At 38.5% G+C, this 24,003-nt stretch overlaps 1 protein-coding gene across 8 annotated transcripts in view; it reads right to left on the reverse strand.

Moving 5' to 3' along the window:
* Positions 1 to 556: 556 nt before the first annotated feature.
* The window catches only part of SVIL (supervillin), a 141,180-nt gene continuing 117,733 nt past the window's right edge, over positions 557 to 24,003 (reverse strand). For all 8 annotated transcript variants that reach the window (XM_088150237.1, XM_088150235.1, XM_088150239.1 and 5 more), the window contains 18 exons: positions 23,648 to 23,825; positions 22,638 to 22,810; positions 20,834 to 20,989; positions 19,743 to 19,879; positions 19,150 to 19,297; positions 18,878 to 19,023; positions 17,119 to 17,294; positions 16,021 to 16,162; positions 15,206 to 15,482; positions 14,116 to 14,267; positions 11,987 to 12,092; positions 11,066 to 11,273; positions 9,819 to 9,952; positions 8,996 to 9,151; positions 8,265 to 8,408; positions 2,935 to 3,056; positions 1,624 to 1,779; positions 557 to 1,521 (listed from right to left, as the gene is read on the reverse strand). In XM_088150237.1, the coding sequence (XP_088006363.1) occupies positions 1,435 to 1,521; positions 1,624 to 1,779; positions 2,935 to 3,056; positions 8,265 to 8,408; positions 8,996 to 9,151; positions 9,819 to 9,952; positions 11,066 to 11,273; positions 11,987 to 12,092; positions 14,116 to 14,267; positions 15,206 to 15,482; positions 16,021 to 16,162; positions 17,119 to 17,294; positions 18,878 to 19,023; positions 19,150 to 19,297; positions 19,743 to 19,879; positions 20,834 to 20,989; positions 22,638 to 22,810; positions 23,648 to 23,825 (2,798 nt within the window). In that variant the 3' untranslated portion in view covers positions 557 to 1,434. The remainder of the gene's footprint in view (positions 1,522 to 1,623; positions 1,780 to 2,934; positions 3,057 to 8,264; positions 8,409 to 8,995; positions 9,152 to 9,818; positions 9,953 to 11,065; positions 11,274 to 11,986; positions 12,093 to 14,115; positions 14,268 to 15,205; positions 15,483 to 16,020; positions 16,163 to 17,118; positions 17,295 to 18,877; positions 19,024 to 19,149; positions 19,298 to 19,742; positions 19,880 to 20,833; positions 20,990 to 22,637; positions 22,811 to 23,647; positions 23,826 to 24,003) is intronic.

Raw genomic sequence — 24,003 nt, forward strand, 5'->3', positions numbered from 1 at the left:
GCTCCTTGAAGGCTTCTTTCCAAAAGGATATTTATTCCTTAGCCTCCTTTCTCCCACAAATAACCACCAGAAAGTGACTAGACTCAATGTGCCACACAACTGTGGTGCTGTTAGTGCCAAAAGACATAATAAAGCCTGACTCTGAGGGAGAGCCAAGACATTATTCTAATCTTGATCCTATTGGATTTCAACTCCCATGAGATGAAATCTGTTAGTCCTGGTGGGACATCACTTTAATTGAATTAGAGAGCATGTGATATACAGGGGTATCTGTAATATAGATACCCAGTTTTTATGTGCAGATCAGCACCATCCTCTTACGACATTTTAAAATGTACAATAGGAAATCTTTATTGCCTACACAGAACCATTTTAGTCATGAAAATGGGGTGAAGGGAGTCTACCAATTTCATCTTTTTTTGAAGGAAGGCTTTTTGTTGAATTACCTGTTCACTTGCTCACAGTGCAATGCAAGCATTTCCCACAGTAATATATGAAGCAAGATGTTTCATTCAGTTATCTACTTCAGATGGCACGGGAGAGAATCAGGAGCCAGTCCATTGCTACGAATTTATTCTGAAGCTTTGCTTTAAGTCTTGATCACAAAAAATGGTTTATGTTTGCCACATTATTACAAACTGAGTTTTTTTTAAATTTCTACTATTATAAAAGTAGAGCATAGAAGACTGTTCTGAGTCATCTTCAAAAAGCAGGCCAATATTTTTGTATATAAACTGTACATGAACAAAAAAACAAGGCACTATACATTTTTGGGATATCAAATTTGGATTCAGTGAGTTTCCCTAGAAACCCATGTGATAATGCTTTGTTCAGTTTAGCAGCTGAAACAGCTCTGAGACCAATACTTTTGCAATTAAAAAACATTCAGAATCAGAGAAAGAGAGAGAGAGAGAGAGAGGCCACAGAACGCGTCATAGTCCAGAACAATAACACAGTCCAGCTACTTTCCTGAAACTTTCTTTACAGAAGTACTGAAAGTGAATAATACAAATTGCATTGTTAAATACATCCTTCTCCTATGTGTTTATATAAATATAAATCCTTTTTGAAAATCCACAGCTTGACCAAAATAATACTTTACAAAAAGAACATTTTCAAAACCCAAATGACAAGTAGTGTGTGTAGCCAAAGGATCAGTTGCAGCAGTCAGAAAAGGTCCTGCTTGGAGTACAAAGAACAAAATTCCTACACATGACCTATACTTTGGAGTCCTTGCCCACAAAATGTCTTCCAAAGATGCCTCTCACACATTTACATTATTATATGGCTTTAGAACAGATAGTATAGCCTAGTGACTTCAGACAGTATCTTGCTTTTGGGGGTGAAAACCGGCATGCTACTTCATCCAAGAGGTGCGGAAAATGTCAGTGGGTCACATTCTAGCTCCAGCCCTAGATTACAACTCTGGCACTTTCAGAAAAGCCCTTTTGCCTTTTTGAGGTTCACCTGCTTCCAGGAAGGCAGTGCGTTGTATTCTTCTCTGGTTAGCTGTAATGCAGACTGAATTAAAAACAAGAAGGCATTGAACATGATTAGAATGAAAGAATTAAAAATGTAAACAAGCATGCAAAGAGAGATAACAGTGAGCTACTTCTAGTTTACCTCAAAGTCCTCATCCGAAAGATAGATTTCAAGATTAAGTGGGTCCACTCCCTCGGGAAGAGGCCTTGCCAAGAGATCGGCAAGTGGATACAGCTTTTGGCATAGTTTGGCCAGCACATCTTCTACCAGGATGATCTGATTCGAAGCTTCAGCATCCTGAGGAAGAACCAGAGATCACTGGACAAAATAATTCAAACCAAAACAGAAAAACAAAAGCAAACTGAACCAACAGTTTCACACTGGGTTTGAATACTTCAAGGAAGCCAGGCTATGGTATCACCTTTGACTCAGCCAAGTATTTTGTTCAGAGAAATCAAGTTATAAATTATTTATTTATTTGGACCTTCAAGTCAGTGCTAACTCTTGGCGACTGCCTGGACTAGTCTCTATACTTTTCTTAGCAAGATTTTTGGAAGTGGTTTGCTCTTGCCTTCATCCTCCTAGGGCTGGGATATAAACTCATTTCTTCTTCTCCTCTTCTCTTATTGTCTAACATACCATTTCCATGACTTTCTAATTCTCTCATATGCTTCTGCCCCCTGTTTATAGGAACCTGTCTCTGTTTCTACTTATTCTCCTGCTATATTTGCTGCCCATAAATTTAATTCCTTCATACCTATTATGACATCAGGAGGAATTTTCTAATGTAATAGTTGTCCCACAGACAGCCTTGAGAAGTGGGTGGACTTTCTTTAGCTGGAGATGTTTAAAGAGAGGCTGGAGGGCCATCTGTCAGGGATGCTGTAATGATGGCTTTTTGACATGGGCAGAGGGTTGTTCGAGATGATCTCAAAGATCTGATCCAACCCTTACATTTTATGATTCTATGAAAAAATCTCTGGTATCAGATTGCCTTCAATTGGCTCACTGTTAAGTTCCACACTTTATTTACAAATTAATATCTTCCCAGAGTTATCTCAAAGTTTTATTTTAATTTTCACATTTATAAACAAAGAGCTCTGCTATATTATGAAGAGAAAGGTGCAACTATCACAAACCCTAGCTTTTCACAAACAAGAAAGCCATTTCCTAAGAAAGATAAGGAGCAGCTGGTGGCCCATTACCCAATAGGCTTTTAGTTTGTTGTTCAATCACTAAAATATTTCCTTGAGCCCTGGAAAATTAATGAATAGGTAATAAAATCTCAGTTGGAACCCATCCCCTCCCTATTGTTTTAAACTCACTGCCCTGAAATGCTTCAAGCATCCTATCCAGGTTAACCCTCTGGATTTTAGTGCCTCCCAGCATGATGTTCCAGCATGTCCAAAAGCAGATGGAAAACTGAGAAGGTAAAGAGAAAGATTCATTTACCATTTCGGTGATTTCAGCAATGTCTTCTCTGTGTTCCCAGCTGGGAAACATATTGGTAAATGTCAGAGGCTCAAGACCAGCATGGATTAGATAAGATTTAGGAGGCTTCTTCACATTCTTCCCTATACATTTAGAAAAAGTGTTACGTACAAAATAAATTATAGCTGATTTTCCCTCTTCAGCATTGTGAATTACACACAAGCAGACAAAACAAAACAAAAACCAAACCCTTTCCATTGCAGTAAACATTTCAAACAGAATGATCATAACAGATATAACACTAAAGAGGTTAAAGCCAGATTATTTTATGGATAACGAGAAGCTGCTTGAGCACCAAGACAGCTTCAAGAGCCTGTCTCCTGCCCAACCTCCCTGAGTATTCAACGGATAAGTACCATTAATGGACATCACAGACGGGAGATTCCCACCCCAGAGAGATCTAACCAGCTTTTTCTTCCTGCTTCTGGATGGGGTCTGCTTATTTTTTTGGTCTCCTATCTTTTTCTGTTTTGAATCTTTCGTTGTTGTTGTTATTATTTAAAAAAGAATTTTCACGCTTCACAGTATTTTTATCTGGTAAATTTCAAAGGACTAGTTAATTAATGATTTGGGGAATTCAACCCATGAAATGTTCAGATGCTTGGAAGAAAAGTGAAATATAAATGTAATAAATGAGAAAGTGAAATATAAATGTAATAAATCATCTACCGCATGATATAAGTATGTAAGTAAAATGCTGTAATTACAAGTACTTAAGTAAAATTCCGTAATTTATTGTACTTTGTTAGAGACAAATATTTAACATATTCTATATGGATACTTCCCCTTCATGGATCACTGCCTTGTCGTGGCGAAGGGGCTTGCGTAACTCAGTGAAGCCATGAGCTATACCGTGCAGGGCCACCCAAGACGGACAGGTCATGACAGAGAGTTCTGACAAAATGTGGTCCACTGGAGAAGGAAATGGCAACCCACTCCAGTATCCTTGCCAAGAAAACCCCATGGACAATGTTAAAAGGCTAAAAGATATGACGCTGGAAGATGAGCCCCTCAGGTCGGAAGGTGTCCAATATGCTACTGGGGAAGAGCGGAGGGCAATTCCAAGTACCTCCAGAAAGAGTGAAGCGGCTGGGCCAAAGCCGAAAGGACGTTCAGCTGTGGATGTATCTGGAAGCGAAAAGAAGGTCCGATGCTGTAAAGAACAATATTGTATAGGTACCTGGAATGTAAGATCTATGAACCAAGGCAAGCTGGATGTGGTCAAACATGAGATGACAAGATTGAACATCGACATCTTGGGAATCAGCGAACTGAAATGGACGGGAATGGGTGAATTTAATTCGGGTGACCATTATATCTACTACTGTGGGCAAGAAACTCTTAGAAGAAATGGAGTTGCACTCATAGTCAATAAGAGAGTGGGAAAGGCAGTAATGGGGTACAACCTCAAAAACGACAGAATGATCTCAGTGCGTATCCAAGGCAAACCATTCAATATCACAGTCATCCAAGTCTATGCCCCAACCACTGATGCTGAAGAAGCTGAAGTTGACCGCTTCTGTGAAGACCTACAACACCTTCTAGAACTAGCACCAAAAAAAGATGTCCTTTTCATCATAGGGGATTGGAATGCTAAAGTAGGAAGTCAAGGAATAATCGGAATAACAGGCAAGTTTGGCCTTGGAGTACAAAATGAAGCAGGGCAAAGGCTAATAGAGTTCTGTCAAGAGAACAAGCTAGTCATAGCAAACACTCTTTTCCAACAACACAAGAGACGACTCTACACATGGACATCACCAGATGGTCAATACCGAAACCAGATTGATTATATACTTTGCAGCCAAAGATGGAGAAGCTCTATACAGACAGCAAAAACAAGACCAGGAGCTGACTGTGGCTCAGAGCTTCTTACTGCAAAATTTAGGCTTAAATTGAAGAATGTAGGGAAAACCACTAGACCACTCAGGTATGACTTAGATCATATTCCTTATGAGTACACAGTGAAGGTGATGAACAGATTTAGAGGATTAGATTTGGTAGACAGAGTGCCTGAAGAACTATGGACGGAGGTCCGTAACATTGTACAGGAGGCAGCAACTAAAACCATCCCAAAGAAAAAGAAATGCAAGAAAGCAAAATGGCTGTCTGATGAGGCTTTACAAATAGCTGTGGAAAGAAGGAATGCGAAAAGCAAGGGTGAAAGGGAAAGATATAAGCAACTGAATGCAGATTTCCAGAGAATAGCAAGGAGAGATAAGAAGGCCTTCTTAAATGAAAAATGCAAAGAAATCGAGGAAAACAATAGAATGGGGAAGACTAGAGATCTCTACAAGAAAATTGGAGATATGAAAGGAACGTTTAGTGCAAAGATGGGCATGATAAAGGACAAAAAAGGCAGGGACCTAACAGAAGCAGAAGAGATTAAGAAGAGGTGGCAAGAATACACAGAAGAACTATACAAGAAAGATCTTAATGTCCCTGATGTCCACGCTGGTGTGATCACTGACCTTGAGCCAGACATCCTAGAGAGTGAAGTCAAGTGGGCCTTAGGAAGCATTGCTAACAACAAAGCTAGTGGAGATGACAGTATTCCAGCTGAGTTATTTAAAATACTAAAAGATGATGCTGTTAAAGTGCTGCACTCAATATGCCAGCAAGTTTGGAAAACGCAACAGTGGCCACGGGATGGGAAAAGGTCAGTTTATGTTCCAATTCCAAAGAAGGGCAATGCCAAAGAATGCTCAAACTATCGCACAATTGCACTCATTTCACATGCTAGCAAGGTTATGCTCAAAATCCTACAAGCTAGGCTTCAGCAATACATGAACCGAGAACTACCGGATGTACAAGCTGGGTTTCGAAGAGGCAGAGGAACTAGAGATCAAATCGCCAACATTCGCTGGATCATGGAGAAAGCACGAGAGTTCCAGAAAAATATCTACTTCTGCTTCATTGACTATGCAAAAGCCTTTGATTGTGTGGATCACAACAAACTGTGGCAAGTTCTTAAAGAGATGGGAATACCAGACCACCTTACCTGTCTCCTGAGAAATCTGTATGCGGGCCAAGAAGCAACAGTTAGAACCGATCATGGAACAACCGATTGGTTCAAAATAGGGAAAGGTGTACGACAAGGCTGTATACTGTCACCCTGCTTATTTAACCTATATGCAGAGTACATCATGAGAAATGCCCGGCTGGAAGAATCACAAGCCGGAATTAAGATTGCAGGGAGAATCATCAACAACCTCAGATATGCGGACGATACCACCCTCATGGCAGAAAGTGAAGAAGAACTAAAGAGCCTCTTGATGAGGGTGAAAGAGGAGAGTGCGAAAGCTGACTTGAAACTCAACATTAAAAAAACTAAGATCATGGCATCTGGACCCATCAATTCCTGGCAAATAGAAGGAGTAGAAATGGAAGCAGTAACAGACTTCATTTATTTGGGCTCCAAGATCACCGCAGACGGAGACTGCAGCCATGAAATTAAAAGACGCTTGCTCCTTGGGAGGAAAGCTATGGCAAGCCTAGATAGCATATTAAAAAGCAGAGACGTCACCTTGCCGACAAAGATCCGCATAGTCAAAGCTATGGTTTTTCCAGTAGTAATGTATGGCTGTGAGAGCTGGACCATAAAGAAGGCTGAGCGCCGAAGAATTGATGCCTTTGAACTGTGGTGCTGGAGAAGACTCTTGAGAGTCCCCTGGACTGCTAGGAGGTCAAACCAGTCAATCTTAAAGGAAATCAACCCTGATTGCTCATTGGAAGGATCGATAATGAAGCTCAAGCTCAGATACTTTGGTCACCTAATGCGAAGAGAGATCTCTTTGGAGAAGACCCTGATGCTGGGAAAGATTGAAGGCAAAAGGAGAAGAGGACGGCAGAGGATGAGATGGTTAGATGGCATCACTGAAGCAATGAGCATGAAACTGAGCAAACTCAGGGAGGCAGTGAAGGACAGGAAGGCCTGGTGCAATATAGTTCATGGGGTCACGAAGAGTTGGACACGACTTAACGACTAAACAACAAACAACAACAATATGGATACTTTTCCCTTATAGCATAACACAAGATTTTCTGAGCAACATATATGGCTAAAACCTTCTAAACACATCATGAAAGATGGCTGGAGAAAGCTATGTGTTTTCCTAATTTTTTCTAGATATGTTAATGCTTGAAGATCTACCATTTTGTTGTAAAAAGGAAACCAAAGGTAGTGTGACATTTGTTAGCATTTCTTTTAAACTTGGAATTTCAAATAATACATTAGTGTAAGCAGCAGCTAGATGCTAACAATACCGTTGAATCTTCATTTAATTTTAATGTTTAATTAAAAGTAATCTGGTGGTCACCTATACCTAAGGAAGGTGCTTGAATCTGGCAGGGACTATTCTGTAACTTCCTTATGTTTTCTGTTATGGTATGCAATTCTGCTGAAACTCATTTGATGAGGGCTGTTATGGGTCTTTAGGCAAATTTCAGAGGTCTCTTGCAACTAGTTTCCACAATTATGACCAAGGTAGGTTTCTGGGTTATGCAAAAATCTGCTTGTTATATGGAATAAGGCTGAAAGGAACATGGAAATTAGCAGGGAATTGAATCACCCACAAAATGGGTTCAAGGACCATTTTGAACCAAAATGGGTTCAAGGACAGACTGTCCATCCTGCTTGAAATAAGCCAAAACAGGTAAAAAGCCAGGCTTTTCCATATGAGCTCTCCCATCAGCCTTACCAAGCTACTTTCATTCAACCTGTTTTCTCATTCTTGGTTACTAGTAAAAAAGGTATTAGAGGGATGTGAAATATCTCCCATTCCAGGGTTCTAGAAATTGATACTGCTAGCCTTCTCGGCCATTCTAGGATCAACCTTGGTATAAAGAAATGCCAAGAACACCCGGCTATTCCTAACCCAGAGCCAGTGTCTTAGGTAGATTGTTGAAAAATTATTGGGATGGTTATGACTACCCACAAGGGTGGAACTCTTCATCAGACGCACACTCCGCTCCAGCTCACACAGCAACCTAAATCTGCTTCATTGCTGCATATCCCTCTGGTCTTATGCTTTCCAGCATTCATTTAGTATTCTCAGAACTGCCAGCCAGAATAGTTCAAGGCTGGGAATTAAGCAAATGAAGCTGTCCCAAACGTACTCCATGGTCACATTGTTTCTTTGTGTATTTCCCCCAATCCTGTTCTGCATCATTAGCAAAATCCACCCTGATGATGCTGTTTTTGGCCCCCTGTCTTTCCCTCTTCCTGGGCTGCAACAGCACTTTTTCTTGGAAATGAGAAGCAGATGTCAACACAACACTTCATTTGTTGTTACCTTTACAGTACTGTAGGACAGTCTCCATGGCACATTTCCTGTCTGAAGCCCATCGGATTCGGGCAGATCCTGCAATTTTATTTTCCGCTGGCCACCAGCCTTGCCAGAGATACACTTCATGGTGATTGTCAACAAGGAAGAGAACTGCACAGATTAAACCAATGTTACTTCTTAAATGGCACAGGCATTCCACAGATTACACATACAGAGATTTCAGACAACACAGACAGAAATAGATATACGCCAAGTCTGCGCATCTAGAAGTGCTCCTAAGTACCTGGGGCAAGGCACCATTTATTTTGGAAACAATATCACATGGGGTCCTGCAATCCTGTGGCTGCAAGCAATGAAAAGGGGTTGAGAGGGTGAACAGCGTCTGCACCCTGGTCTGCTTACATGGAAATTTTTTGTTACAGCATGAGCTGCTATCCTTGCTGACAAACCAGATGCAGGAAATTCCTTGCCTTTCCCAAAGTGGAATAGTGATTTCTTCTCAGATGCCTGAGAAGAAATTCTCACTTCTTTAGAGAACTGCCATTTTGAATGTTGTCATCAGTCTCAGTTCTCCATATGATTGTGGTGATGACAATGATAAATCATTCACAAATATTGTATGGCACAAAGGTAATACATCTGAACAAAAGCATCTTTCTAGAAACAAGAAATTTCAGATGTTCAACGTACATCATTTCATACTGTTATTAATCCTGTACCTAAATAAGTCTATTTACCTGGTTGAGGAGCTGTGTAGAGGTCTTCCTGAAGGAAGGGCATGGAATTCACCACAGAGGGATCTCTTGCTGGATAAATATATTCCGTGGCTGAGAATTCACCTGATGAACTTCCAAGGATAAACAGGCGAGGTGTAAAATTAAACTTTCCAGGGTCTTTAAGAAGAAAAACAAAAAGTTCAGTTTAGAAAACTACATACAGTTTGGATTTTATTTTTTTTCGGCCTAAGTCTTATAAAAAAATGAATAATGGCAATAGGTGAATAATAGGATAAATAATTAGTAACGTTCATGTCAGCTGTTGCAAGCAGATAATTTGACTGCACTAACTTCATTATACTTCTTGCCAAGGAGAAGATGTTACTAATAGATTTATTAATAACCTAATATGGATAGAATACATTGGTTTATTTTCTTTTATGAAACATTAGTTCAGTTCAATTCAGCCCCACATTGGTTTGCAATTTTTTCCAGAAAACGTCCTGAAAATTCACATTTGTTTTTGTATATAAATTTCTGTAACATATGCATTTTATATGCTGTCTCCCTAAAAGACTCATTTCCTTCTAATACATTCATTTTTCTGTGCAAATTTTTAAATTTGAAATTGCAATCTGTGGAGAACTGCAAAAATGAAACAATACTTTCTTTCCAATCTGCATATTCACCTGGGTTCAATTAAGACATTTTATATCAAAATATGATCCAATGTATTTTGACCATATTCCTAAATTTCTGACATTGGTTCCTAAAAAGGTTAATCAGATTGAAAAGATCTTGGACATTTTAAAGAGCATCACAAGAAAACCAACCCTAGCCCTACCTTGCAACATGCAGTCATAGGCTTTTCGGTCTCTTCTTCCTAAGGCATCCCAGAATCCCAATGGCTCTGTTCCTTCATCACATTCATGTATTGTCACTTTGCTGCTACTGTGCAGTCCTGCTTCCAATGGACATCTAAAATGCAATATCAATCCATGAGATTCAGAATTAGTGATGTAGTATAATTCATACCAAGAACTGATCATTTTGCCAAGAAGTCTAAGGAGGAGGTCAGGGAATAACTCTTGCCAAGCTTCATCATTTCTCTTTTCTCTTCCCATATATGCACATCTGCCCCCTTTTGCAATCTGGCACTCACTAAACCACATATGCTGTACTGGTTTCCCAATTTATGGGCAAAAATGCAGTCCTGCTGAATCACTTCCAAGGTCCAACATCTGCTTCCCAAAGAGATCGATCAGATGCTGTTACAAAGCCCACAAACAAATTGTGAATGCCAGTCTCCTTTTATAATGCTCCATTGACTCTGAATAAAGAAGCTCCATAAAATCATCACAACTATTAGGTGTTAACAGACAGTCTTCAGAAATTGGGCCTCATTTGCCTTTAAATTCATTTGTTAGTGACCATCACATCTTGTGGCAGTCAGTGGATGCTAAGTAATGATTCATTGTATGAAGAAATACATTTTTCTCCACCCAGAATCTACTGCTTATTGATTACATTGGATAAATGACTTCCAATTTTAGGAAAGAGGCAGAGAAAAGCTTCACTTAATCGTCTCCACGCCATAAGTAATAGACAGCTACAAAGCCAAAGTGCTTTAAAGCTTAACGAGCACTTTAAGGAGGACTAAAATTGGGAAGACCAAAGCTCAAATCCCCTTTCAGCTGACTAGAAGTAGCCACCACTATTCTGCCAGACCCATTTCATAGGGTTGTTGAGGAGCTAAATGAAAGACTAAATTCATGTACAGTATAACCATCTTGAATTCCTTGGAGCAATGGCAAGAAATAAAGATTACACAGAATGAGATGGCAAGAAATGAAATGTTTCATTTCAGCCTTTGTTATTTTTAATTTGAATTTTGTATGTATATAATGTCATATCTGTAAGCTGATATGGGAAAAAAACATATTTTTGAAGTCAATTTAGAAATCTCTTACATAAGTAACATACTTTTAAATATTTCCCTAGTACATAGTCATTTTTCATCCCCTGCTAGATAGAGTTGACAAGTATGAGTTTTACAGAAAATGCCTATAAAGTAATGGTTCTTCTACTTACTGTTCTTTTATTTTATTGGCTGCTGTTCTTCCTACTTCCTTGGTATGTGGCTGGGCTTTGCAGCCATGCCACAAATAAATAAGAGCTTTGTTGATATTGAGAACAATCATTGAAGTCCTGGACCTCAGGCTGCTACAGTGACAGGCTACTTCAAGCAAGTTCCCTTCAACAGGAACTTCTCCTCGAACACAATACAGTCGCCAATCACCTGCAGCAGGCATTAAAGACACAGATTTATTATTTACCTGCCAAGTTGGCTTCTAAGTAAATCTACACATTTCTGCTGGACAAACTAAAATTGGCAGGAACTATTTGTATAATGATGCTTGTATAATTTTTCCTTGCTTTGTACCTTGGCTGTGCTGTGCTAATTCCACAATGATATCTCCTAGTCTGAACAAACTATCAGGATGTCATAAAAGTAGCAGTTAATATTATTACTATCAATCTACTGATTGTCCTTTTCTCCTCTTCGTCCTACTGCATCCAGAAAAAGGTAACCTTTTCACATATGCTCAAATGTATTGGATTTGCCTAATATTACTTCACTTTCCAGAGCAAATCCCAGATTTACAGGTAGTCTTCCTTTAGCAACTAACTCATTCGCAGTTTCGACAGTGATAAAAAAGGATTTTGCAACGAATCCTAACATTTATGACCTTCACAGGTCTGTAAAGCAAAGGAAAGCTGAAGTAAGATCATAAGCACAGTTGCAATTTCACTTAGTGACCACTTCATTTAACGACCAAGTTGCTGGTTCCAATTGTGGTTGCTAAACGAGGACTACCTAATGGCTACTGAAGTATCATTCAAACCAAATTAAATGGCAAACAGATTAAATTCAGGTTAATTTATCATACAGCATCACTCTCCTTTCTCTTCAAAATTCAGCAAAGCTATTGTAACAAGAAGCTATTTTACTCTGTGTATTTTCTTCTTCCTCTTCCCTTCTCCCAGTATGAACAATCATTCCACCTTGAAAACACTGAAGAAAACATGGAGGCTCTTTTCCTTGAAGAACTTGTACCTGAAAAAAGATGGTAATTAAAAATCACAACAAATTAAGATTTGTGCAAGACCACAGTAAAACTGGCTGGAAGGCTATATATGGACTTTCTTATGTATGTAGGTCAACAGCATAGGCCTTGCACAGAAAGTCTGAACTAGGGAAGGTCAACAAAAACCAGACCTTCTTTGTGGCAGTCCTGTTAGGCTAGAATACTAATTCTAAGAAAACCCATTAATGTACTACTTTTGCAGGCCACTCATGAAATATTTTTGTAATCATACAATATTATCCAACATAATATTATTAATGAATACGCATCAATAATGAGCAAGTTTATTTTCTTGACCTATTTACATCACTTCTAGAAGTGCCTAGTTTCTGAGCAGTTATATAAAACTCGCTTGAAAAAAAATGCTTCTAGGCAATGAGAACCTGGAGCTGTTGCCATAGCAAGAAAAAAATATTAGCAGATACTTTGCCTTTATAGTTATGTTCTCTGGCAACAGGGTTGTTCCTACAAAACTATTCTGCTCAGGAAGAATAGAACAAAACTAGTCCAACCCAGGCAATCAGTCTATCTAGGTATTGGTTACAATAAACGGAATGGCAGTGGTTCTCTACAGCAGTGTTTCTCAACCTTGGCCGCTTTAAGATGTGTGGACTTCAACTCCTAGAACTGGCTGGCTGGGGAATTCTGAGAGTTGAAGTCCACACATCTTAAAGCGGCCAAGGTTGAAAAACACTGCTCTACAGTTTCAGGTAAGAGTTATTCCTAACCTTACCAGCAGAGGCTGGCAACTGAAGCTGGGATCTTTGGCACAGAAAATATGAGCTCTGTCATGTCATTGATCTGTAGTCTTCCCATACTAAATTGCAGCACAATCCCAAGCATGCAACATATTCAGTGAATTAAGCCTGCCAAACTTGGTACAAACCCTGTAAAGAGTTCATCTACAGTTTTTCCAAGCCATAGGATTATTCTTACTATTTATCATCATCTGCTCTGAAAATATAATGTATTATTAGATACATTTAACTATTTGGTGGGATCAAAGCATAGTTATGTTTGGGGTCTACCCACTAAAATCAAGGGGACTTTAGTCTAGATTAAGCAGCTACAATGATTTCAGTAGGTCTTCTAAACAAAGCCTGGATCTCGTTTATAAATAAAAAGAGCATTGCTAGCTGACATTTGTCTGGATCACTTTGTGCATTTGCTGTATCTCCCTCTAATAGCACCTTCACCAGATAGGCTCAGTGGGCTTCATACATTTCTGAAGTTTAAATATTATATTGGTCACGATGCTGGAGACAGTTGAACTGGTCCTTATTCTCTTTGACGAAACTCAAGAACAATGGTGACACAACCACTATTTATTAAGGACTTTGCCTAAATTGGGAGTGGCAACCTTTTGATGGCTAGGTATAATTCAATAATTTTGGAAAGGGCTTGAATGAATGGGGCAATGATGCTACATCCACGGGGGCATGTCACCCAATTCCTGCAGAATTTTTTCTTAGGTTTTTAAAAAATGTTAAACATCTTTTAGAGCTTCTACTACAGTATAATCTCAAAATGACAGGAAACCATGCTACTAATCTTTCACATTTGTGGTTGGAAGGGTGCTAAAAGAGGATTTGGTGGCCATATGCGGCTCAGATGTTTTGGACTGCCCACCCCTGGCTAAAGCGAATTGCATTTTTTTCTTGTGGGGCCCAAGATATGGAAGAAATTCCCACTGGGGTTAAAGCAACCCCCCTTCTTACAGATTAGGAGGAAGTTAAAAGTATACTTATTCATTTATTAATTTTAACATTGATATTGATCCTTATCCATTTACTATGTGTTTTATTACATTTCTGTAAGCTGCCCTGTGCCATTAAAGGAATGGAAGCATATACATGGATTAGGTGAATTGGCAATATATTCTGTTTGCAAGAGTGAGGCTGGAGACACCAGACTGGCAAAACCTATTATTTGCCCTGAAATGCTAGGCAGTACAGAATATGGAACACTCTTCCAAGCCTTTGCTTTCTTTACCTGAGCACCTCTTTCTTCATCAAGTTCCACAGTCATCAATGCAGAAGTTCCTTTCTCGCTGACAGTAGAATGTCTCCCTTGCCAAAAGAAGTACACACATTTCTCTTTGCCCACGACCCTGGTCTGTAAGTCCCCTTTTTGTCTGCTTCCAACTGCAAAATCAAGACAAAGAGGTTGTAACTTGGAAGGCATATGCTCAGCTTAGAACTCACATCCAAGGCTAAGCTAACAAACATTACATCAAAGCAATTCATTATGCTCCTCAAAAGTATTGGGGAATAAACACTCAGACAGGCAAAAATATTCTGGAGATTGACCAGCATTGCTTGAAACAAATTCAGTATGATTGTGGTATTATGCATGCTCATCATGTCATTTTAAAAGATGTACACACAAGTTTTTGTGTATATATAAATAACTACGTTTATATTAACTGGTGCATACATATGTGCGCGTGCACATACACACACATTCATATATCAACATGTGGTTGATCATCTAACATGGCTGAACCATACTGGAAGGAGATACAGCTGGGGAGAAAAAAGTGGAGGAGCATTTCTTTAGGGTAAGCATTCTTTAAAAAGCAGTATTTACTGGATGTCCAAAATGCAGAGGCATATACAATGACAATAAATGGTTAGTACAGTGCTTTTACACCTAGCTTATGGCTTCTTCATTAATGGAAAACATACTTCTTCATCTGATTGTATGTAGGCTAAGAACCTTTAGTGACTGTCTTTTTTTTTTGTTTGTTTTTTAAGCAAATCCTTAAAAAAATCAGACCAAAAAAAAGTAAATCTCTATGGCTAGCTAGAAGAAAAAATAAACAGGTTTCTTCTGATGCATCAGAAAAGGCTATGAAAGGCTGTATGACACCACATATAGAAATTTATTTATGCTCATAACTTGTTTTCTGCCTCAGAAACAAAGTACTTTCTATAAACTAATGTGGTAAACACAAAAATGAATTACTGATGGGCTTGAAAAGCTAAATTTATCATGAGATACAGAGAGTGCTTTCACCTTATTCAAGCATAACATTTATAGAAGCTTAAATCATAATAGAAGATTGAGATATTTCACTGACCTGAAGTGCTCACTAGGTATTTCCACTTAACAACATATGTATCTCCTTCATGAAATTGCCCAATACTTTGTTTAGGGAGCCTGCTATAATCAAATTCCAAAATATGCCAGACGTCTACAGAGATGGTAATAATTTCAAATTGTCTCCCATCATCTCCCTCAATGAATCCATAGCCACGGCCAATATTTATCCCATCGAAGACGGTGCCAATGGTTGCCTGGGGGACTGGGACCATGAGCATGACATCATATGGCTTAGTGTCAGATCTGGTTTCTTCCTGTAACAAGACACAAGCAGTTTAGTCTTAGAGAGCAATTCAGAAAGTCCATTGTTCATATTATGATTTAAAGCCAGAAATCTTATCACAGTGCTCTACACATACATAGGTTTTATCAACGATTCACTCAGCCTGCTCCCCAAAAATCACGTTTCCGAAGAATTGAAAGTAATTCAATTACTCTCTGAGTTTACCTGAGATACCAGGACTTGGGTTTCTGATGATAAAACACAGTCTCATGCATGAAATGTCATTTATTTTTATTTTGCAAGATATCATCATCACCATCACCACCATCACCAACAACAAAAAATTAAGTCAATGTATTATACATTTAGTATATTGTGCACATTTTGGAATAAGTTTCCTAATTATATATTTACTGGGTCAATCACTATTTTAGGCTGTTTGTAAATCTAAAGCAACTTCTCTTGCATAGCTGATTTCTACAGCAAAGTACTTTTCATACCAAAATCTGCAGTGCATTTATCAAGCAATCCTAATGTAAGTATTATAAACAAGTAAGAAATTCTGCTACCTTCTGAGGGGATTCACCAGAATTCTTCTCCGCAGGTTTCTTCAACTCAGTCCAATCAAGAAACTTTTCTTTAAATAGTATTGTCTCATTGTGTTCTGTGAGTCTGCCAAAAATTGCCCAGTCTGGTCGCCCTTGTCCTTTTCTGCATAACAAAAAAGAGACAAATAGAAAGTTCCAACATCATTTAACATTTCATGCCATAAAAGAAAAGCCAGTCAAGCAAGACTAATTAAATAAACTCTACGGCCTAGTTCGTATTTTGACAATCACGAGTCTTGACTTTTGAAAATTGCATGTCAAAAAAGTTTTCAAAAAAGATCTTCTGAAGATAAAAAGAAGCCAACAGAGGCCTTAGAAGTCTTTGCCCCCATAAATCTGAGACTGCAGACATTGACTCTGATCCAGATATCTGAGAACAACCTCCCATCTCAGAGAAGTTTGGGCAGTGTCACCAGAGAGAAGATCAAAGGGCTGATCTTCAGCAGCACATTACTACACGTCTTCTTGTAAGAAATGGTCTGTTCAGAAGTCACTATTACTCCTGCATTTTGACTGAATTATATGTATATTAGCTGTGCCGGGGTTGGGATGGAGGTATGAAGCTTCTTTCTTTCTTGTATAAATCTCCCTATCTGTGAATAAGCAAATACTGGAAATTATTTCTTTGGTAATTATGCTCCTGTGACCATCTATCTTCAATCTGCCCTCGGAATGCCCTGGAATCAACCTTCTCTCTCTTGATTTGGCTTGGCCTTTCTGTCTTTTCTTGTGTGTTCTGGACTGAAACTCTGATGACCTAGTTTGGCTGACTTTTGTACCATATCCAGATTACCTTTTCCACCCAACATGTATATGATTACCTGTTGATTGCCTGGGAGTTACAATTACAGAAAATTGTATTGGTCTTAATTCTGCTATGTTCCTACCTAAAACTGGAGAGTCTTGATATAGGAAGATATATGTGAAAAAAACTACAAGAAGAAGATAACATACTTTCCAATAATTTGAAAAATAATATCGAAACCTAAATCCCTAACATCCTTCTTCTCTTTTCTTAAATAAGGTCAGCAAAATCAGCATTGTCATTGGGTATGATACCTTGGAATAAGAGGATTGCATTCACCAGGATCCAGGGGATTGATGTCACAGTTGGCATAGTCAAAAGTCCCATTCCACAAGTGTTTGGCTAACTGGAAGGCAACCTTCCTTTGTGCTAGCGTGACCTCTTTCCCATGCCAAACATATACTTCACTTCCAAAGTCAAACACTAAGACCTAAAAGAGAGAAAACAAGGAAATAAAAAATAAATAATTTTTGAATGGGTGAGGAGAAATGTTGAAAAAACATTGAATTTTTTAGCCAAGTAATAACAGTTACTGACATTGATTAAAATGTCCTATGAATAATGATATAGAATAAATCAAGCTCTGGATTATTAAAGCCTTCATTTGAGGATATTATGAACTTTTGGTGCTTCTTTTGAAGCATGCTTATTTGTCTTATACCAGGTACCACAAAACACTGTCTATATTAGAATGAACTAAAGATGTCCATAGTAACCACTCCCTCATTTTGTCCAGCCAGACTGAGGAGGCATAAAGATAATACTTCTGTTTTTAGGCTAACTGAAAATTTATCACAGCATCTAAGCTGTAAAGTTTAAAGCTCCACTGTAGTTTGATGAAACAAGCCAGTTTTGAATACTGTGATTTGAAGGAGACTTATTTTCAACAAACTATAATTAAGATTACCTAATGTTAGTTTGAGTACTAGAAACATCATAACTAGTGGTTGATCTAAAATAGAAGTAAGAACTTTGAAGCTCCTCCTTAAGCCCACATGGAAAGAGGAGGAAGAGGAGAAATTGTGTAAACCTAAAGTTCTGTAAAGCTTGTTTTCATAACACTAAGCTGTGGCTTAATATTACATCTGAGGGAGGCTAATCTATAGGAAGCACGCTGTTGCTTAAGTTGGTTATCCTTGGTGTCTTTACCACATCTGCTCTGCATTTTTAAGACAACACTTTGTTTTATGTTAGAAACATTTATTTTGCTTGCTTCTGCTGCAAAATAAAACAAATTCTAGATTGTTTAAATGGAAATGCAAAAGAAGCACAGTCATATGATGCTCTATGGCTGCCATACCTTAGCTGATATATGGGCTCATTCTACTCCCTCTCTGCTATAGTATCTAGGTAAAATATATGATGTGCTGCACTTGCATTTTCCTATTTTTGCTGTGCCCCTACTTCACTGGCTATTGAACTAATTGTGTATATATATAATCTTTATTATGGTCACAGACCAGAACCGAACTAATTGTGTATCGTGTAACTTTTTTCCAGAACTAGTTCAACTATGTAAATGTAATGCATAGCTTAGACATGATTTATTGTTTAATAGTCTCCTACACAAATGGCATCTTGGCTGCCTTCTCTATAAATCAGAACATTTACCTTCGCATAATTTCAGTAAAAAAAATCATGAGATTTGTATTTTTTAAAAGAAACATGAAGCTTTCCAATTTTAATTATTATATACATGGCTTCTTTAATGGTGCTTACTGGCACAGCTATCTTACTGGCTGTCTTTAGAAACCCATATATTACAATCTGCTTCCTATAATGCTGCTTGATTTTCTCAGTTCCTATATATCCACTGGAAGCTTTTAGATCTAACACACATTAGGTTTGCCAGTAAAAAAAAGACAAGCATCCATTGAAGAGATGAGCAAGAGTCTAGCTCTTACTCTCTGAGCCCAAAGGAGAAAGGAAGATTAAGCAACTGGGAAAAAGGGATATGCACATTTTCATCAGCACTGAAGCTGCCCTTAAGCCTGAAAATGCCTCTTACTATACCTCTTTTGAATTTAGCAATGTACACTTTGGCATCTTTCCCCAGTAGTCGTCATCAGGAATAAGTTTATCATCAACTAGCCGGTAAATGCAATTTGTTTCTATTATTGCAGCTTCATACATCTCATCTTCCTCTGGTCTTCCAACCGCTTGAAACAGGCAGACAAAATAAACATGTTACCAATGTAGCCCAGGAACGGTAAATTAGAAAAAGCAATTCAAGAATGTTCTTACAAAAGGCATGTGTGGAGATGGAAAAAACAAAACTCTCTTACCCTGGTAGTTTGTCTGCCCACCAAGGAGTTTCCAGAATTCTTTGGCTGCATGAGTATGGGTATTGATGTCTTCTTCTATGGTCTGTACATAAGAAGCTCGGCAGCCAAGTTCTCGCTTTGTCTGAATTAAAGCTGCAAGTTCTGAAGCCTATGAAATTGAACATGATTAGCTGAATAGGATTGCCTAAGCTCTGGGGACAATCGGGCTATTCAAAAAAGAATGAATGTGTACTTGTTGCTATTTTCATGAGACATATTAGACTGAAAGATGGAAACTGTGTCAAATACAAATAGGTTCCCTTGTTTCCATTTTAATGAGAACTTATCCCATTTAACTGCAAGAGCCAGAAAGGACTTCCTGTCATTCAGACCTATTTTTCTTCTTGAATGTAGACCTCTTTTCCCTAATGATTTTTAGGGAGAAAAAAAATCCAGAGGGGGGTGGCGAGCTGTAAGAATTTTCCCATCAACATTCATACCGTGTTTATAGACATTAAGAGTCTTGTGCATGATTTTGTTTGGAAATGCCCAAGAGCCTAAAAAAAAAGAGACAACCACAGCGCTGTGCTATCTCAGGGCTTCAGAGCACTAACCTTGGCTTTTTCTATGACGTTTGCAAACTCCCCTACCCACAGGAAGCAAAACTGTGGAGTGAGTAGCAAGAAACAGTCACCGCTGTTAAGTGATGAGGCCCTTGGTTCAACTAATCTTGTCTGGACATGTCTTCTTCCTAAAGAGAAAAAAAATCCAACAACCTCCTATAAATAAGGGATTAGAGGCAACTTTCAGGCCTGTTTATTCCAGAAAGAAAATGTCTTTATTTGTCTTTATCTCAGACAAATATTTCATTTCCTAAATGACATTTAATGTATCACAACAGCAGAAACTGAACATAAGTCAGGAATAAAGGGACTTGAAGCAACTGTTTTCTTATGACAAAAGTTGTCAAGTATTTCAATTTATAAAACAGGGTGGGCAATCCAAGGTGGTCTGCAATCTTTGAAGTACCTCCCCAAGAGTGAGTCACTGAAACATGAGAACAAATTGCTCATTTTCAGTGGTGAGGGTTTTTTATATTTAAAAAAACAGCTAAAATAATTGTATTATGTTGGCCTGCAAAAATCTCCCACCCCTACCCAAACCCTTAAAAATAAGCAAGGGTAGAAAATTTCCTCTCCTATCCCTGCATTGTAACCATGTCACTATCACAACTTTCAACAGCTCTCGGGGTCATTTTAGGGTACCGACCCTAAATTTTAAAGGTCACTGTAATGCACTTTTTCAACATGATTACTTTCTTTTAGATTCAATTCCTTTTTACTACTATTGCTGGAATTTTAGTGTGCTTTTTAAAAAATGTAATCTGCCAGAAAACATTATTATTAGATAAAATAAATACATTTATTAAAGAATATGTTCTATCTTGGAGTCTTGTCCAATGTAGAGATGCTAATGTAGTGTTTCTCAACCTTGGCAGCTTGAAGATGTGTGAACTTCAAGTTGCCAAGGTTGAGAAATGCTGTGCTAACGCTACCCAGCATTAAACATGGGCTAAGAGTGTCTTTCCTTCCCTCTTCCCACCTTCTCCATCGCTGAAAAAATCATTGTCAATTCTCGCCAATATTTAACACTTTGCATTTTGGATTAATTTTAAAAAATTGTACTTATTAGCTTTTCCATCTACCTTTGATCTGTAAAAGCATCAGCTTCTTGTATGGGACAGCACTGTTGTTTGAGTTCTGCTCCGTTAAATTGACACTACGCAGACTAATATTGCTGAAGTTCTCTTTACTTGCTAAGCCAGCAAGCGCTACTTCTGAGAAATTTGAGTTTGCAGACACTTAAGACAGACGAAGTGGGAAAAAATGACAGAAAGAGAGAAAAAAAAAAACACAGGAGAAAAATAAAAGGCCACACACACACATACACACACACACATAAAACAAAGAAAGGACATTATGTTTCGTTTCCATATTTATTTAGTTTTTTTTCATGCATGGCTCATATCCAGCCTTTAGTTTTGTTGCTGCTGCTGAAAGAGACAACAAAAAACAGGTTGAGCTCAAATTACTCCCTAATCTGAAGACCCTCAAATTTCCAGGAGGAACATTTCAAGATAAAGATGAAAAGTGGACTGATTATATTGTTATATATTATCAAGAACAATAAAGGGCAGTTCCAATGGTTATTTGACTTTCCATATATCCAGATGTCTTAGCGATTCTGTGGAAGTGGAGGAGAGATAACTCATTTTCTGGACCTCTAGCAAAGAGTATTTTGTCCAGTAGAAAATGAGAAATTATATCCTTATTCTCTTTCCCTCCCCCAAGTACTGGGGTCTAGTGGTGAAGGTGTTGTTCTAAGCCACCCTCAGCCAAGGAGGCCCACTGGAGGACTATTGGCCAGCCCAACCTACCTTGGTTGTTGGGGGGAAAAAGGGAGAAGGGAGTGCCATGTATGTTGTCTTTAGCCCCTGAAGAAAAGGCGGATGTACATCTAACTATAAATAAATAAACCAAGCACATGAATAATAAGAATTTTGCATTTGTGTGAGTACAGGCATACCTCATTTTCTTGTGCTTCACAGATATTGCGTTTTTGTAGAAATGGAAGATTTGTGGCAACCCTGCTTCAAGCAAGTCTATCAGATGATGATTAGCATTTTTTAGCAATAAATTATGTTTTAATTAGGGTATGTACATTGTTTTTTAGACATAATGCTATTGCATGCTTAATAGACTACAGTATAGGGTAAACATAACTTATATATGCACTGGGAAACCAAAAAATTCATGTGACTCGCTTTATTGTGATATTCGCTTTATTGCGGTGGTCTGGAACCTGAACCCGCAATATCTCCGAGGTATGCCTATATTACAGGGGTACCTTATAAAAAAATCCCTGGTGATGACTGAGGGACAATACCTTGCCTATGCCATTTTGTGAATTATTTAAAGACGTTCTTTTGGCAATGCATTAAGATCCCAAAACCTGCAATTGAATTTTTAAAAATACCACACCAAACTACAGACACCTAGGTCTACTTCAAGTGTAATCATTTCAAGCTGATAAACAACTGAAAACAAGCTCTATGTTCATGTGCTCCTATTCTGACTCTCCCTTTGTGCACCAGGCTTTGGCACCTATCTTACCACTTGTTTAAGACAGTTTTCCATTATATCCCGGATGGGAAGCTCTGGTTGAATCCCTAATTTCTGAGAAATGATGATCTTATATTGGGAAACTGGGTTAAAGGGGCTATAATATCAGCATCAACACTGAACAAGGATGGAAATACAGCTTCCACGGTTTGCTGTCAAGCAGGTAAACCATGGTTTATCATCATGACTGAGAAGTGTCATGACATACACTTCATGGACAAATAGAGACAGTACTTCTGTTCCTCAAAATGTAACTGAATCTTGACTGCACTGCAGTTGAATCCTCTGTAGAAGTGCACAGACGGCAGCTTGGGACCTCACACTTACTTTTTTCAACTTTCATCCGCTTTGACTCCATGAAGGCCACATTTAATCTCTGCTCTGTGTATTCATGAAGAATGTCCTCTCTTGCTGCTAACATTTTTAAAGGATTCCTGGAAGCCTGGACTCTGCGTGTAGGCCTCACGGCACGTTTGTGCTCTGTTACTGAAGAAATCAATCTGAAAAGCAAAAGTTCTTCCCACTTAACCTACCATAACCAATATCCAGAAGAGCAAAAGCAACCACATGGGCTTATCAGACAAAATAGGGAAACTGATTCTGTTGAGGAACCAGGAGGAGAGCAATGTGGGCCCAAACACCCTCTTGTGCCTGAAGCAGTTGCTTTATTGTGCCTAAGCCACAGAACACTTCAGAACTGCTGTGATACCATAAGAGTCATTCTGAGGTGGCTGCAGAGCAATGCATTACGAGGTGACTAATGATGCTTTTAAGGTTGGCCTGTGAGCGGTGGAAGGTGAGTAGTGACATTGCTTCTGCAATGGAAAAGGAGCATGTGAATGCTTACAGAAGGAGAGGTGGATGCCCTTGAATCAACCTAACTACTGCTTCCAGCATCTGCTTTTCAGTCCTGCAATTTGCTCAATGTGTAACTACATTCCAGTGATTTGATATGACAACATCAAAAGCAAGACAGAATAAATACAGAGGTGTCATACTAGGGCTAAGAATTCCTTAGAAGCAAATTTAGTAAAATGTTATTCCAACCACTACTTGTCTCTATTTCATTTTCTTCAAACTAATGGGCTTTTATTTCCCAACATTCTTCCTTTAAAATAGTGAAAATTCGGTCTTTCTGTCACCTCCTGGACTCGAACGAGGAGCCAAGATACAGGAAGGCAGAGGAAGAAAAATTGGAAAAATTCAAACCATAAATATGCAGAAGAGAAGTTAATAGAATTGATAATCTAAATTTGCAGCACGGTATCTCAGAAATGACTGATTCTGGATCCTCACCCCTAAATTGTTTTTAAAGGAATAAAGGGGAAACTACTCACTTTGGCGCATCAGGATTAAATATGGCATCAAAGTCTTCATCCAACTCCAAAGGCAAGGAGGGAGTGGGAAAATTCATGCATCGGTAAAATTTGGAAAATGTTTCTTCATCATCCAATTTCATTACTTCTTTCACAGATTTTCCTGTGACTGTCAAGACTGTTTCTTGCATTCCTGCAACTACAGAACACATTAAGATTATAGAATAATACTGTATGTTACTGGCAGTGTTTGACTTTAAAATTTCTATCACAAAAGTAAACACATTCATTTAGTGCTGCTCTGTAAACTTGATACTGGTACACAAGCACCCAAACTGTGATGGGCATACCATGGCCCTCTGCTGTTTGACAACAAA

This window comes from Python bivittatus, unplaced genomic scaffold, assembly GCF_059951505.1.
Source record: "Python bivittatus isolate LINGU-HERP-01145 unplaced genomic scaffold, Pbiv_v1 ctg000610_np1212, whole genome shotgun sequence".
NCBI lineage: Eukaryota > Metazoa > Chordata > Lepidosauria > Squamata > Pythonidae > Python > Python bivittatus.